This window comes from Plecotus auritus, assembly GCF_963455305.1.
Source record: "Plecotus auritus genome assembly, chromosome: 3".
NCBI lineage: Eukaryota > Metazoa > Chordata > Mammalia > Chiroptera > Vespertilionidae > Plecotus > Plecotus auritus.
The window spans coordinates 134,443,164-134,459,801 of record NC_137772.1 but is presented as its reverse complement, the minus strand read 5'-3'; the positions used below and the strand labels follow the sequence as shown (position 1 = coordinate 134,459,801).

Below are 16,638 nucleotides of genomic sequence, written 5' to 3'. Positions count from 1 at the left end.
AGTTTAGCTGTCCCTTAACTTGCCAACAAACACTCCTCGTGCGACCCTCAGCTGTTCTTTCTTCCTGCTCCGGGACAAGGCTCAGAACACGTCTGTCTATTCTGCCACCATTTTTCTCCCCCGTCGAGCAGGCTAATTTTTAAGTTGATAATTTTATATGGCCCATGAATGGTGTTATAAATATCCAAATGGCCCTTGGCAGAAAAAAGGTTCCCCACCTCTGTAAAGTAATTTTATTTTATAGCCTGTAATAAAAAGTTATCTAAAGATAAAGAAAACAAATGCATCCACTTCTGCAAAGAAAGTAATGTCCATACCCTCACTACTAACTTCTGTAACATTCTGCTGAATACTAAATGGTTTATTTTTATTTCAATATATAATTGTAAGTTTCTAGGTAATATAACTAGGATAGGAACAAGATCCTGTGTAAATAGGAAATATCAAGTAACTTTAGGTAGGAGTGTATGGGTATATGAGGAGACAGCAGTGAGGCTGGCAGGAGAGTGGAATATGCTGGTTTAGTATGGGTTTCTTGGGTTTTGACTGCAGTTCTGCTTAACCTACCGAGGCGGCGGACAGGCTATGGCAGAAAAGGCTGTTTCACATACTGGAAAAACAACTTCAGACCAATGTGGAACACAGGAGAAGCTCTAATTCTACTGGCAGATTATGGTTCACAGGCTAAATCCAGCAACCTGGCTTTGTTTTTGTTTTTATGGCCCACAAGTTAAGAATAGTTTTTAACATCTTTAAATGATTGGAAATAAATCAGAAGAATGATACTTTATGACATGTGAAAATTATATTCAACTCAGATTTCAGTGTTCATAAATAAAATTTTACTGGGACACAGCCACACTTGTTAATTTCATTGTCTAAGGCTGCCTTCACATTACAAGGGCAGGGTTAAGTAGTTGTGAAAAGTAGTCATACAGACCCACAAAGCCTAAAATATTTATTACCTGGCCCTTCAGTGGATAAGTTTGTCAATCCCTGCTTTAGCGGAGGTATTAGGCTGCTTCCTAAAAACTGACTCTGACCTAGCCTTCATTACCTATGAGATAAAATACTGGACTTAAAATCATCTCAGGTATATTTTCTTTAATATTGACCTATAAAGCATACCATGGTCTAGTTATCTCCACCTGAGTGTCCCCAAATTGAGTTGAGAGGATTCCTGTGTGTTCCTGACCCAGGAGAAGGGGCAGGGAAGGTTTCTGCATATTCAGTTCTATTGTTAGAACTAGAGGCCCGGTGCACAAAATTCATCATGGGGTGGGGGGAGGGGTCCCCTCAGCCGGGGGAGGGGTCCCCTCAGCCCAGCCTGCACCCTCTCCAATCCAGGACCCCTCAGGGGATGTCCAACTGCTGGTTTAGGCCCGATCCCCGGCAGTCAGACACACCTCTCACAATTCTGGACCGCTGGCTCCTAATCGCTCACCTGCCTGCCTGCCGGCCTGATCACCCCTCACTGCCTCTGTGTGCTGGCCTGATCACCCCTAACTAACCCCCCCTGCTGGCCTGGTTGCCCCCAACTCTCCCTCCCTGCTGGCCTGGTTGCTCCTAACTTCCCCCCCCCCCTGCCTGCTTGGTCACCTCTTTCTGCCCCCCCTACCAGCCTGGTCACCCCCAACTGCCCCCCTCTGCCGGCCTGGTCACCCCCAACTGCCCCCCTTGCTGGTCTGGTCGCCCCTCACAGCCCCGCCCCCCCCCCGCCAGCCTGGTCACCCCACACAGCCTGCTGTTCAGTCGTTTGGTCATCCCCTCACTAAGCCCCCTGCCGGCCTGGTCACCCCATGCAGCCTGCTGTTCAGTCATTTTGTCATCCCTCACTAACCCCCTGCCAGCCTGATCACCCCATGCAGCCTGCTGTTCAGTCGTTTGATCATCCCTCACTAACCCCCCTGCCAGCCTGATTGCCCCATGCAGCCTGCTGTTCAGTTGTTTGGTCGTCCCTCACTAACCCCCCTGCCAGCCTGGTCATAGGCAGTCATCCTGTGAGGGTGTGAGGGTCAATTTGCATATTACCTCTTCATTATATAGGATGGTGGGTGCATAGAGGCAGGTGAGCACACGGAGCCAGCAGAGCCCTCAGCACAGGCTGTGTGTATCTGTTCCTTTTATTGAGGAATGGATAGCTTTCCCCTGTCAACAAGTATCTGTTGCCATTTTTGCAGCATTAATATTAAAAAAATCAGAAATGCAGCATGTAAAGCATAATTCAAAATGGAAAGGCAGGAGCTGCTATCATTTCCCTTCCACTGCAGCCGAGGGTGGCCTTGCAGAGTCCAGACAGTTCTGGTCCATTACCAGCAGCCTAATTTCTGCCAGACATCTCTGAAGGCAACACAAATTATAAAGCATTTGCTATTGTTACACCATTCAGCTAACTCAATTGTCAGAACATTTCAAACCCTGTAATTTCGACTGGAAAAAGTAGAGGGCCTCGCTCCTTTGAACTGCCTGTTAGACTATTCCATGTCAAGCTTGCTTGGGAGTGGGGATAAGAAAATATTCTCCACTAGGAAATCGATGTTTACAAATACCCTGGAAAGCCAAATAATAACCATAATGGTTTAGAATAACAGTAACCAGAGTGGTTTACTATTAACATTGGAAGTACATATTTTATTTTGTGGCTTTATCACACATATTGTTAGTTCAACTCTGTTAAGTGTTTAATGTTGGGTTTTTGTTTGGCTCTTTGTGGGTATTGGTTCAACTCAAAGTATTTTACTCACATTTCAAACAACACTGAATCCAGCCCTCTTTCCCAGCATTTTTAGCTCACCTCTCTGTTAACAACACTTTCCAGGATAGAGGGTATCCAGTCCTTAGATTCCAAGGTAATAAAGAAGAAGCCCTTATACTGAAGAACTCCATGGGCTTGCTTTCCTATTGGAAATTTGAAAATGCTTTAACAAGCCATCACACTGGGCTGAATCCAAGAAGTGTATCCATGCACTATTCGGGTGTGCATAGATACAATACTTGATTTCTTTGAGTCCCAGTTTCCTGTCAAACGGGATTAATACTTGAAATGATGGTTTTAACTCAGCAAATTTACTAAAAATCATTGACTTAAACACTTAACACTGGTAAATTTCATAACATGTAAATAATTCCTCAATAAAGTTGTTAAAACAGTAATTTAAAAAAATTGTAGTTAAGGGAAGACGTCATGGACAAGAAACTAGTGAATAAAGGAAGACGGAAGACATGCTCATTGAGAAAGAGATACCAGGGAAAGGGCTAAGTGATCAGGTCAAGCTTGAGAGAATGGACAAAACTTTAAAAGTGTGTTTAGGAGTCATATCCTACTTGAAACCATCTTCTCAGATTCCCCTGGCACCACAACTCCTCTTCCCTGACCCTTAAAGGTAATCATGCTCTTTTCTAGAGGTATTTAGCTCTAGATATTGGAGATGCTTTTGTTAATCCAGTCTTCACACTGCAGGGCAACTGTTTGTTTAAAAGTCTGATCTTCACTCTGCTGGGAGTTCCTGGAGCTCAGAAGCTGTGCATTTTGGTAGGCCTAGTCCCTAACTCAGCCCAAGAGCTCAAGAATGTTAGAACAAAAGAATGAATAAACATTGCCACAGCAAAAAGGCAAAAAAAAAAAAGAGAGAGAGAGAGAGAAGATTTTGAATAGTCAATTTAATATATATGGATATTCAAACTGCTTAGCATGATACCTTACATACAGCAAGCACTAAATGGATGGTGGTTCCTTTATTATTAACAAAGCATGCCAAAAACTATGCTATAGAAAGAAAGTCCATTTTGCAGCAACGTTAACCTACAAAATAAAGATGTTCAAATGCATAGATCTAGTATTAGATGACCCCCTGTCCTATTTCTAAGGCTTAGGGGGCCCAGATATTGGCCAGACCTCAAAAGACCTCACAGAGCTATCTACATCTTATGGTCAGAATCCTCCAAGATGACAATTAGCAGCAATCCCACTCTTACTAACCCCTGCTGGGCTTGCTGAGGATTAATTCTTCAAGAATCTGGTCTGAATGAGAAAGGTCAAAGGCAACAGAGAGCAAGGAAAAGGGTAAGCAAGAGACGTGTTCCAGACTGCTTCCTCTTCTCCTCCTCAAAGGTAAAACACTATCCAGCATGCCAGGGAACTGCTGGGCTATTTATTTAGCGGGTTCTAGATGAAATTCCGTCGGTCACTGAATAGCTACATACTGAGCCCCTGCTCTAGGCCTGCCATTATTCTAGGCAGTTGGTACATCAATGAATAAAGCATTTAAACATATTCAAGAACGAGATGGGGTGACCCTACGTGATGTCAAGATTTACTATATGAAGTAGCAAATAAGATCTGAAAAAAGAACCCACACAGTCATCTACACTTGGAAACTTGATATATGACAAAGGTGGCATTGCACATTTGTGGGAAAAGGATGGGTATTCAGTAAGTCTTGCTGGAATAATTGAATATATATATGAGGAAAAACAATTTCTACCTCACTTAATACACTAAATTTAATTCCAAGTGGATTAATGGTGTAAATATTATAGGCAAAACTTAAACTCTTATTAGGTAAATATCTTTAGTCTGCAGATATGGAAGAATTCCTTATAAAACCAAAAGCACAAATCACAAAGGAATGAATAGATAACATCAAATACATTAAAATTCATCAAAATAATCAATTACAAACAACACAAACTGGAAAAATATATTTTCAACTCAGTAAGAAAAAGACAATCCAAAAGAGAAATGGGTAAAAGATATGAGCAGGTAATTCACAGAAAAGGAAACTCAAAAGGCCGATGAATACATAAAAATATGTTCACCCACACCACTAACCAGGAACCACAAATTAAAAACATAAGGAGATAATATTTTATCCCTGTCATATTTGAAAAAATTTTAAGTCTGACAGTTCCAAGTGTCTGGGAAAAATCTAGGCCATCTGGTAATCTCTTTGGAGAAGAGTATGGTAATATCTAGTAGAATTGACAGTATGTTTATCCTGCAGCCCCACTACTCCACCCTAAGTGCCCTAGCACTCACAAAGCCATAGCAGCATTGTTTTGAAATGAACCTAAATATATGGCAAAACAGAAAGGATAACTTAACTATGTAGTATTCCAATACATGAATATGCTTAGCTCTAAAAATGCATGATCAGCTACTGGTATAAAAAGATGGAACTTACATATATATAATGTTGAGGAAAAAAGCAAATTACAGAATACAGGCATTCCTATACACACGTGATATACACTGAGTGGCCAGATTATTATGACTACCCCATCAGTACTTCGTTGGGCCACCTTTTGCCTTCAATACTGTGGCGATTCTTCTTGGCATTGACTCCATGAGATGTTGAAAGGTGATGCGAGGAATCTGACTCCATGCCTGATGAATAGCACTGTCCAGTTCTGTGAGATTTGATGGCTGTGGAACCAGCTGCCTGATGGCTCTTTTAACTTCGTCCCACAAAGCTCAATTGGATTGAGATCTGGTGATTGTGCGGGCCACCGAAGCGAGGTAAAGTCTCCCTCATGTTCTTGAAACCACTCCTGCACAATACAAGCGCTGTGGCATGGCGCATTGTCTTGTTGGAAGAAGCCATCTCCACTGGGATATGCCATCAACATGATAGGATGAACTTGATCAGCAACGATACTTAGGTATGTTGTGCTATTTAGACGTTGTTCCACACGAATTAAAGGGCCCAAATCATGCCAGGAAAACATGCCCCAAACCATAACACTGCCCCCACCAGCTTGAAGGGTTGTACTCATGCATGTGGGGTGCATGCTTTCACGCTGTTTCCACGAAATTCTCACTCTGCCATCTGCATGATCCAACTGGAAACGTGATTCATTGGACCACATGACTTTTTTCCAATGCTTGATTGTCCAATCCTTGTGTTCCTGTGCGAATTGGAGACGTTTTATCTTGGTAACTGCAGACAGCAAAGGTGTTCGAACAGGCCTTCGGCTTCCATTTCCCATACAATGCAGTGTACGGCTAATTTGCCTACAAATGTCAGGTGGTCATAATAATCTGGCCACTCAGAGTGTGTGTGTGTGTGTGTGTGTGTGTGTGTGTGTGTGTATACATATATATAGATAGATAGATATATTCATATATTCATATATACATCTACTAGTATATATATATCCTATATAATAAAGATGTAATATGGAAATGGTCGTTACACCATGAAGTGTAATGACCGACCGTGTAACGACTGGATCACGGATCAGCAGGAGGGTTGGGCAGCGAGCTACAAGTGGGTGGCAGAGAGCTACAGGAGGGGGCAGGGCAGCAAGCTATGAGGGGGGGCAGGGGGAGCTACAGGAGGGTGGGGCAGTGGGCAGAGAGCTACTGGAGGGTGGCAGCAAGCTACTGGCGAGCTACTGGTGCACGGATTCGTGCGCAGGGCTACTACTATAAATATAAAGTTTAAAGGGATGAAAAATAAGAGCATCTTGCTTAAGAATATATGCATATATAGTAAAAGTACTGGAGTGCATAGATATGTTAAATTCAGAATAGAGGCTACCTGTGATGGGAAGGAGAGGTACTAGGAGAGCTCTATCTCTATTGTTTTTTTTGTTTTAGAATCTTTTATTGAAGTATAATTTACATACAGTGAAACAGATCTTAAGTATGCAGTCCAATGAGTTTGATCAACGTATACACCCATGTAAACCATGGCAATATCAAGAATATTTCCATCACCCCAGAGAATTGCTTCTTGCCCCTTCCTAGTCAGTTCTTACCAGAAAACACTGTTTTGATTACTAACACCATAATTTACTTTTTCCTGTTCTAGGATTTCAAATAAGTGGAATCATACAGTATGTATTCTTTTGTGTCCAGCTTGAGATTCATCCATGTCCGTGAATATACAGTAGTCTATTCTTCTTTATGGCTGAGTAGTATTCTATTTCATAAGTATATTACAATTTACATTAGTAATTAAAAAAAATTAAGTTGTGGTTGATAAGTAAATGTCAATATATTATTCTATATATTTTTATACATATTAAAGATTTCCTTTTTTTAAAAAGTATAGGTCACCAAATACTAGAGATTCTCTAGGACATATACCTAAGGGTGAAATGGCTGGGTTATAGATTATGCATATTGTCAACATTACTAGATATTACCACTTCCAATTTCTGACCACAGACCTACTGAATCAGCCGTTTAGTAGGTGTTGCTCAAGAATCTGCAGTTTTAAATTGGTTTTAGAGGGAGGGAGGGGAAGAAAGAGAGCAATATAGACAGACAGACAGATAGATATTTGTTGTTCCACTCATTTATGCACCCAGTAGTTGGTTCCTACATGTGTCCTGACTGGGGATTGCAACTTTGGCATATTGGGATGATGCTCCAACCACCTGAGCCACCTGACCAGAGGAATCTACATTTTTAACAAACTCCCTAAGTGATTCTTCTGTACAACAGCATTTACAAAACAACTATTCATAAATACATTCTCTTTGTGGTATCCTATAAGCCCAATGGCTTCTATTACCATATGCCAAAAACTCATACATTTATATATTTAAATAAAATTTTCTTCTAAGGAACACACTTTCATAATTATCTGCTATGGATCTCTCTAATAATTCCCAGGTGACTCAAACTCAATGTGCACAAAACAGAAGCAATTTTCTTGGTTTTTCCTCCAGAGTTTTATATCTCAGGTCATGGCACCCCATACACCCAGTTTTACCAAGCCAGTAACCTGGGAGTCTGTCATTTTTAACTCCTCTCCTCCCTATCCTCCACATCCTATCAGTCACCCAGTCCTACTGATTCTACCGCTAAATACCTCTGAAATAGAATGTGTGTCTCCATTCCCTACGGCCTCCCTATTCCAGGTCATCTGGATTACAGTAGTGGCCGCCTCACCACTCTTCCTATGTCCAGGCTTGTCCCGCCAGTCCATTCTTCACCTTTGGCCAAAGGAACCTTCTGAAACAAATAGTTATTGTCAAACACCTTCTTAGAATCCCTCAATGGCTTTTTGTTGCCCTTAGGATAATTCTCAGTATGTCTTAGCCTTTCATGAACTGTCCTCTCCCTACCTTTCCAACCTCAACCTCTGCATCCTACCCATTCAGCTACTCTGACTGCATCTCACTTCCTTAAGTGTGCCATCCATTGCTCCTCTTTTGCATATGCTGTTCATTCTGTCTAGAATGCAATCCACCTCCTCTTTCCCTGATGCCCTTGCTCACCTTTCGAATCTCAGCTAAGCAGTTACCTTATCTGGAAGGCTTTTATGAACCTCCCAGGCTAGGTTAGGAACTTGCACTACAATCCCCTAGCAACTTATTCTTCCTTTGCAACAGTATACCACAGTTCACAGAACAGCTCAATTATCTTTTCAGATGGACTACAAACTTGATGAGGTGATTGGGCCATGCTGAGCCTGCTCACTCACCATGGATCCTAGCACATAGTAGGAGGTTCATTTAAAATAATGTTACTACATCACATTTAGTCTACATGCAAACAAAGCTTAGAAGCAGCCTCAGTTGTTTCCTTCAACTTGAAGACATGCACAATTCTAAATTCAGAAAGTCATCTATTATCTACACTAGTGTCTGTTTTATTCTCCTGCGGCTTTGGCAAGCACTGTCTGCCACCAGAGAAGTAGTCCATCAAAAGGAGCAAGAGGTGGCAAGATTCAGCACTAGCCAGAATGATGTTCAAACCTTTAAAAAGTCCCATGTATTTTCAACAGTGTCACACCTCAGTTACAAGGGAAGCACAATGCATGAAACCTTGTTAGGATTACAGTGATTGAAGTGGAAAGGCTTTTGGCAAAAGGACTGGACGTTTATATTTTTTGTCCTGGGATTTATGTCCAAGGCACAGCTGGGTATACTCAGGCTGCCAAGGATGGAGGCTGCATGTGAGTTCCCCAGCAGTTTCCCTAGAGCAGAAGCTCTCAATTTTAAATCCCCAACCTTCCATTCCCCCCCCACTTTTTTTTTAGCAAAAACATTAAACACACAGACTGTGATGCCAGAATGACTGATTTAAAATCCCTGCTACATCATTTATTAGCTGTGGTACTCCAGGCAAATTACTTAGCCATTCAATGCCTAGCTTCCTCATTTGAACATGGGCATAAAATAGCACTTATTTCATAGGTTTGCTGTGAGGATTAAATGAGATAATTACATGTAAGATGCTTACAGTAATGGTTCAGTAAGCATTATACATATCTTGGGGCATAGGAGTAGTTTGTGTTGCATAACAAATCAACCCCAAATTTAGTGTGTTAAGAGCAATAACTACTTTACTTTGCTCATGAGTCTGTAGTTTGGATGATTCTTGGATATGCCCTGATAGGGGATCAAACCCATAAGTAACCTTGGTGTATGGCAGGGATGGGGAACCTTTTTTCTGCCAATGGCCATTTGGATATTTATAACATCACTAGAGGCCTGGTGCATGAAATTCATGCATGGGGGGGGGGGGTGTCCCTCAGCCCAGCCTGCACCCTCTCCAATCTGGGACCCCTTGAGGGATGTCCTACTGCCAGTTTAGGACTGCTGGCTCCCAACTGCTCACAATCCAGGACTGCTGGCTCCCAACTGCTCACTTGCCTGCCTGCCTGATTGCCCCTAACTCAGGGGTGGGCAAACTTTTTGACTCGAGGGCCACAATGGGTTCTTAAACTGGACTGGAGGGCCAGAACAAAAGCATGGATGGAGTGTTTGTATGAACTAATATAAATTCAAAGTAAAGGAGCGGAGGGGAGAGCAAGAGAACCCTCCGCTCTTTCGGCTCCGTGGGCTGGATAGAACAGCCGAACGGGCCAGGTCTGGCCCGCGGGCCGTAGTTTGCCCACGGCTGCCCTAACTGCTTCTGCCTGCCAGCCTGATCACCCCCTAACCACTTCCCTGCCAGCCTGATCGATGCCTAACTACTCCACTGCCAGCCTGATTGTCCCCAACTGCCCTCCCCTGCTGGCTCAGTAACCCCTAACTGCCCTCCCTTGCCAGCCTGGTCGCCCCCAACTGCCCTCCCCTGCAGGCGTGGTCGCCCCTAACTACCCTCCCCTGCAGGCCTGGTCCCCTCCAACTGCCCTCCCCTGCAGGCCTGGGTCCCCCCCAACTGTCCTCCCCTGCAGGCCTGGTCACCCCTAACTGCTCTCCCCTGCAGGCCTGGTCACCCCTAACTGCCCTCCCCTGAAGGCCTGATCACCCCCAACTGCCCTCCCTTGCAGGCCTGGTCACCCCTAACTGCTCTCCCCTGCAGGCCTGGTCATCCCCAACTACCCTCCCCTGCAAGCCTGGTCCCCCCCACAACTGCCCTCTCCTGCTGGCCTGATCGCCCACAACTACTCTCCCCTGCTGGCCATCTTGTGGCAGCTATCTTGTGTCCACACAGGGGCAGCCATCTTTGACCACATGGGGGCAGCCATCTTGTGTGTTGGAGTGACGGTCAATTTGCATATTACTCTTTTATTAGGTAAGATTCATAGGCCATACAAAATTATCAACTTAAAAATTAGCCTGCTTAAAAAAAATTAGCCTTCTATATTTTGTCAAACATTTAATTGACTTACCCCTAATGCCTTGGCAGAGCAAGACCAAGTGATTTCACAGGCCTTATATGGCCCATGGGCCAGATGTTCCTGACCCCTGGTGTATGGGGACAATGCTCTAAGCAACTGAGCTACCCAGCCAGGGCCTATTTGTTAACTTTATTGTCTAATTTCTCAACTAGCATGCAGCCTCCAAGAGAACAGGTTCTTGGCTGTCATCTCCCCACTGTACTCCAAGGGCTTAACACAGTGCCTACACTTAGTAGGTGCTTAATACAAATGCCTTATAGTAGTGCTGGTGGATGTTTAAAATCAAATTGCTGAGCTGAAGTCCCAGAGATTCTGATTTAATAGGCCCGAAGTAGAGCTCAGAAATCTGCATTTCTAGCAGGCATCCATCTCTTTCATCTTAAAGCAGGTAGTATGCAAATCACATTTTAAGATACAGACATGCCTCCTTGTACTGTGCTTCACTGAAACGGAAGGCAAGACCCTCCATTAGGAAAAAGGTTACGACTTGCTTTATTGGGATCTCACTTTATTATGGTGGTCTGGAACCAAATCTGTATCTCTCCGTTTCCAAATCTTGATTCTCCCTCTAACACACCTTACTTAAGCCTACAGATTCCATCCCAGCTGCTTTCCTTAATTACCCGGGTGGCATTGAGGGTAAAAGGAGGTTGCTGACGCCTGAATTTGGAGTTCAAACAAGTTACCCTGCCAGTTTCCATTTCTGCTGCTCCAACCAATGCCAGGCATTCAAACTAGCTGGTCAGCCAGGCTGGAATCTTGTCCTCCCCAGAAACACCTGAGCAGGTTTGGACTAAGTCCAAAAGGTAAGCCAGGTAAATTTCCATGTCAGCTCACTAGCAGACTTTCCAGAGGCAGCTGGGGCCAATTCATCCTTGTTCTACAAACCCTCCAAATACCACTCCCCCACCCCTCACACATGCTTACAGAAGACTTAATTCCGGCATCACCTGCAAAACCGGAGGCCAGAGTCCCCCTTGAAGCAACCTAGCAGCTGAGAGGAAATCTGTGAAAGGACCACTCAGATGACTAATGTAATAGACACATAGGTAATTTAGTAACAAGGCAATCCCAAAGTGCAACCCAGAGACATTCAAAGGCTCTAGTGAAAAGTCTTATTCTGTTTTTACCATTTCTTCTCATCCTTCTCTCTTCAGAAAACACCCAACCAACACTCTTTCCTGGACACCTCCGGGATGCCTAAACTGTCACGGTGTTGGCCTTAGGTCAGGGAAAATGTCGACTTGGATTTCCTTAAGTTTCCTCTACTTCCCTTCTCCCCTGCAAGTGCCGAGATCCTGCGTTTGATTAAAACTGCCTCTGTCCCCAAGGTTCGGATGCAAACAGCACGCTGGGACCAGTAACTTATGAAATCACCAACACTTTCCAGTAGATGAGCTCCCCCAGACCGGTAAGATGAGCTGCGCAGGGCCTGCGTGCCTGCGCTCCGTGGCTGGCAATAAGGAGCTCCAATCCTCAGGCTGTTCCTTGAGGTGGAATAAACCCTGCAGTTCAGCCTGCAGACTGGAATTTTTCCACTCAGAGCGCCGCTGGAGGAGGCGGGGTGCGCGCAGGGACCCCCGCACCTGCTTCAGGAAGCACCCCCGGCGGAGGGCGCCGCCTCCAGGACGCTGCGCTGTGCCCGTCGGTGGGCAGCGCCTCGCTCTCGGGGGGGGGGGGGGGGGGGGGGGGGGGGGGGACGGGACTTGAGTTCACACTCCCTCGCGCCTTCCAAACGCCAGAAGCCAGGGCATTTCTGGAGGAGTGGGCTGAGGATCCCCTCCCCGAAACATACACACGCACACACACGCGCACACACCCTCTGCCTCCCACCCACTGGCGTGGGAGTGGGCCCCACCTCCCTGGAGTGTGCGCCGAGGGAGCCCCACCGACGCCTGGCGGCACAGTTCCCGAGGCTCCCGCGGATGGAGCGAGGGGCTGAAAAGCAGAACGCCGCGAGGAAATGAGCCGAGCGCGCGTGCGGGGCGCCGGGGAAGGGGCTCCCCTAAAAGCCTGAGGCGGGGGGCGCTGGGAATAGCCCCACGGGGTGCGCGGGCAAGGAGCCCCGACGTGGCCGCGCCACATCAGGATGCGCGGGACCGAGGGCGCTTAGGCGAGGAGAGGCCCATTGCACCCCCTGATTCCTCGTGTCGCCGAGGGGCGCCCCTCCTCCGCCTAGACTACAGCCGCGGCCTGCGAGACCCCTCGCCCCAGCCCCGAGCCCTTCCCGCCCAGCTTCCCCGCGAGGCTCCCCTGCCCGCCGCGGCCCGGAGCCGGAGGGCGCGCTCTCCCGCTCGTCCGCATAGTCGCCGCCGGCTCCCTCGCGCCTCCGGGGCCACTACGCACTCACCCTCCGCATGGTGCCGGGGCTGTCCGGGCTGGGCTCGGGCGAGAGGTGGACAGGGCGGGCTGTGGCGGAGGGCCGCTGGGGAGCCGCGCTGCCCCCGCCCGCACACGCGTGCGCCGCGGCCGGCGAGCGGGCTGAGGCCTCCGCGGGGGCGGGGCACGGGCAAAGGGGACCTCCCCGCTCCGGGACCTTCTCGAATGGGAGCGTCCCCACCTCCCCAGACCGCTTCACCCCTCCTCTCCCGCCCCGAGAGGAGCTGGATCCAGGTGCCCGCGGTCCTCCCCAGCTCTGAGCCAGAGAACGTAGGAGTTGAGCGTTTCGGCCGACCTTTAGGGTAACCAAGTTTCAGGAGCAAGAGAGGATTGGTGGGGAACTGAGGTGGGAGATCTCACCACCTTAAAAGTACCTCCGTTCTCCCAGATGTCTGGGAGAAGGGTGTCCCATCCCTACTTTGTAGAGTCTGCGATTGTCTTATGCCAATCCTGAGCATTCGTAAGGGGAGGGGCTGGGTAGGATGGGAAGAGAGCTAAGAGGGCAAACAGCAGATCAGCTCAGGGCTGGGGGAAAGACAGCCTCATGGAGCAGACATGGTCTAGTTTTCTCCAGATGCAGCGGCACAGCGCGGGGAGGGGTCTGCACCCCCGTACTGCGGAACCCACAGGTCTTCCTGGCAAACCCCTATGTGCAGGGCTTCCTCTTCGCAAACAGCCTCCCCACCCCCACCCCAGCTTCTCCAAACAACAGGGAAAGCCCATCCCCAAAAGCGAATGCTTCTGGGAAGATGAGGGAGGGAGGATATATTCCTCGTGACCATGAAAACACTGGACATCCTTGAGCCAGGGGAATGCAGGATCCAAACCCTCAAGAACAAGAGTAGGATGGCATGAGGTCAGAAATCTGACCTTTCTCTATTTGGCTTCTAGGGCAGAACAAAGCAAATGAAAGAGCACCGAATTCAAGGCAGCCTGAATTTGATGCAGAAAAAAAAAAATATTCCTTGTTTACCAAAGGATCTTTTGAAAAGCGTACGAGGACGCTTGCATTTTCAAACCGGGCTGTGACAGGTAAGCAGGCAGTCAGCAGTGGAATGCAAAGGCAAACACTTCTGAGGACGGTTTTGGCTTTTACATTGCCTGGATGCCAATAATTCTGGCAGATCACCACTGTCAAAGAAATACTGCTATAATTTTCTAACACTGATAGAGTGTCAGCAGCACTATGGAGACCAAATATCAAACAGACTAAGTTTATGATCTCATGAATAAAAACGTTGTGTCTGAATTTCTCTTTGGTGCCTACCAGCACGGATAAAAGGAGAGGTGACATATATTAGGAGAAAAGGTAAAGGAAGGAAATAAATGAAGTCTGCTAACTCCTTTTTACTTTAACTTAAGATATGCATACAGTGGGTTTTTTCCTTCCCTGATCGAAAGCTCTTCAGATTGGTCTTCAATGTTTTGCCTTTGGGGAAATAATTTTATTAAATGTACTTAATTATGCACCATGGGCTTTACCTGTTATCACTTTAAATCCACAAATCCTATGAAGTGAGTAGTATAATTCTATGGTTTTTCAGAAGGAGATACTAAAGCTCAGAGATGGTAGGTAATTTGCCCAAGGTCACACAGCTTGTTAGTGGCACAGCCAGGATTTGAACTCAGGCAGTTTGACTCCAGGGTCCACTCACTTCATCCCTATGCTTTACTGCCCTGCTGTGCTCTGATTCATATAAAAGGTACAGCTGTGGAAAGGTGTTACTGAAAGTAAAATTTTGAGCTCTTGTCATAGGTCAAATTAGTAGCTTCCCATCCCTAGGCCTTAGCTTAGCATCTTCATCTGTAAAATGAAAACTTGGACTAAAACGATGTGTTAAAGACCTGTACAGAGGTAAAATTCTTGTTTTAGAGTATTACCATGTGAATATTTTGTGTTCAGCATTGTAGGAAATCTTAGTAGTTCCCTGGTTTATGTAATATCTTTACCACAGCCTCTTGTTTTATGCTACTTATGCTGTTTCTACAACACTACCTCCTAATTAACATTTTTTGCTTTGTGAATACAATATCTAATTCAACTACTGTTTTTTGTTTGTTTGTTTTTGCTAAACTTGAATAAGACCCCTAGTATGAAGGGGAGAGTTTCAGTTAAGTAATTGTTAGGGTGATCTTCAAGTATTAGTTAGCCAGAATAATTTTTATTTGCTACAGTTCAATAATTGTCTCAGAAACCAAGACAATTATTGAACTGTAGCAAATAAATGACAACACATCAGATGTAATGGAAGACAGTCATATACTCATCTATGGAAATCCCCATGTTTTCAATGCTACCATTAACTAACTTGAAGAACCAATTTAAAAGTGAAACTAGATTGAATCAAATTTCCTCTGTTTTTGGAGGGCAAGGAGGAGGAGGGTCTTTATCTCTTTCCTATGTTTAAAGGATCTTCAAATTGCTTAATGATGAGTGATATCTCTGTTTCATATTATCATACCTCCATAGCAATCTAAACTCAGACATGTTATTTTTGTTTCCTTGAAACCCTCATAATAGTTGAGAAAATAGTATGCTTTTTTCCTTTTTTCTTAATTGTATAACAACATCTCCATCAGTTACAAACAACAGTTATATTCAACCCTCTTGATCTTCAGGCCAGATTCATAGGTTTCCATCTTAAATACACAGGGATCAGAAGGCCAAACTAACTCCTTTCCTTTCATTAATTATTAACATAGATAGACATTTGATAAAACTGAACAAAACCAAACCAATTTATAATTTGACATAAATAGTAAAAGAGAAATGAATAATTTAGTCTGCCTTTTGTAGATAAGAAATGTTACCAATTAGCATAATTTCTTACCAGTCTGTCATCTTCCATTTGGAAATGCATTAGTAATAAAATACTGGTTTTCTTGATCATGTTCTTAAATTATAGCCCTTCACAAGGCATCTGTTAAATACCTACTATGGGGGCATATGTTATTGGTTAAATCAATTTATATTTCCCTGAAACAGATAAAGAATAATATCAAGGAAACAAAATGGTCTTAACTACATGTATTGAGCACTGGGCACTGTGACAAGCTCTTTTACATGTGTCAATCTGTTTCACCCTTACAAAACTATGACACCTTTACCAGATAGTTATTATCTCCATGTAATAGATTAGGAAACTAAGATTTATCTAGATTAAACACTTTCCAGAAATTGCATGGCTAATAAGTGAAGCACCTCTAACCCAAATTTGTCTGACTCCAGAGTCTATGAGATTAACTAATGACAGGTGGGTGCTAATGTATCGTAGTCTCTACTCTCTCTGGAACTTCTTCAGGGTAGTGGCAATGTGAGCCAAGAATTTTATATCCAGTAAAACTGACTTTCAAATATTTATACTAGAATAGAATGGAGTTAACTAAGAAATGGTTCTCAAAGAAGATGACTAATTAGCTTAAAAAGAATACAAGATTTGAATTAAAAGAGTGAAGAATCTCTTTTTAAATATATTTTTATTGATTTCAGAAAGGAAGGGAGAGAGAGATTGAAACATCAGTGATGAGGGAGAATCATTGATTGGCTGTCTCCTGCATGCCTCTCATTGGGGATTGAGGCCGCAACCTGGGCATGTGCCCTGACCAGGAATCAGTCAATGCTCAACCACTGAACCACACCAGCTGGCTGGGCTAAAGAATATTCCCAATAAGG

At 44.9% G+C, this 16,638-nt stretch overlaps 1 protein-coding gene across 2 annotated transcripts in view; it reads right to left on the bottom strand.

The window, feature by feature from the left end:
* TMCC3 (transmembrane and coiled-coil domain family 3) overlaps positions 1–13,070 on the bottom strand; it is a 274,820-nt gene extending 261,750 nt beyond the window's left edge. The window contains exon 1 of one of the 2 annotated variants that reach the window (XM_080659719.1): positions 12,937–13,070. In XM_080659719.1, coding sequence (XP_080515845.1) covers positions 12,937–12,945 — 9 coding nt within the window. In that variant the 5' untranslated portion in view covers positions 12,946–13,070. The remainder of the gene's footprint in view (positions 1–12,936) is intronic. The other variant, XM_080659721.1, reaches the window with a different exon arrangement.
* Between the last annotated feature and the right edge of the window lie 3,568 nt (positions 13,071–16,638).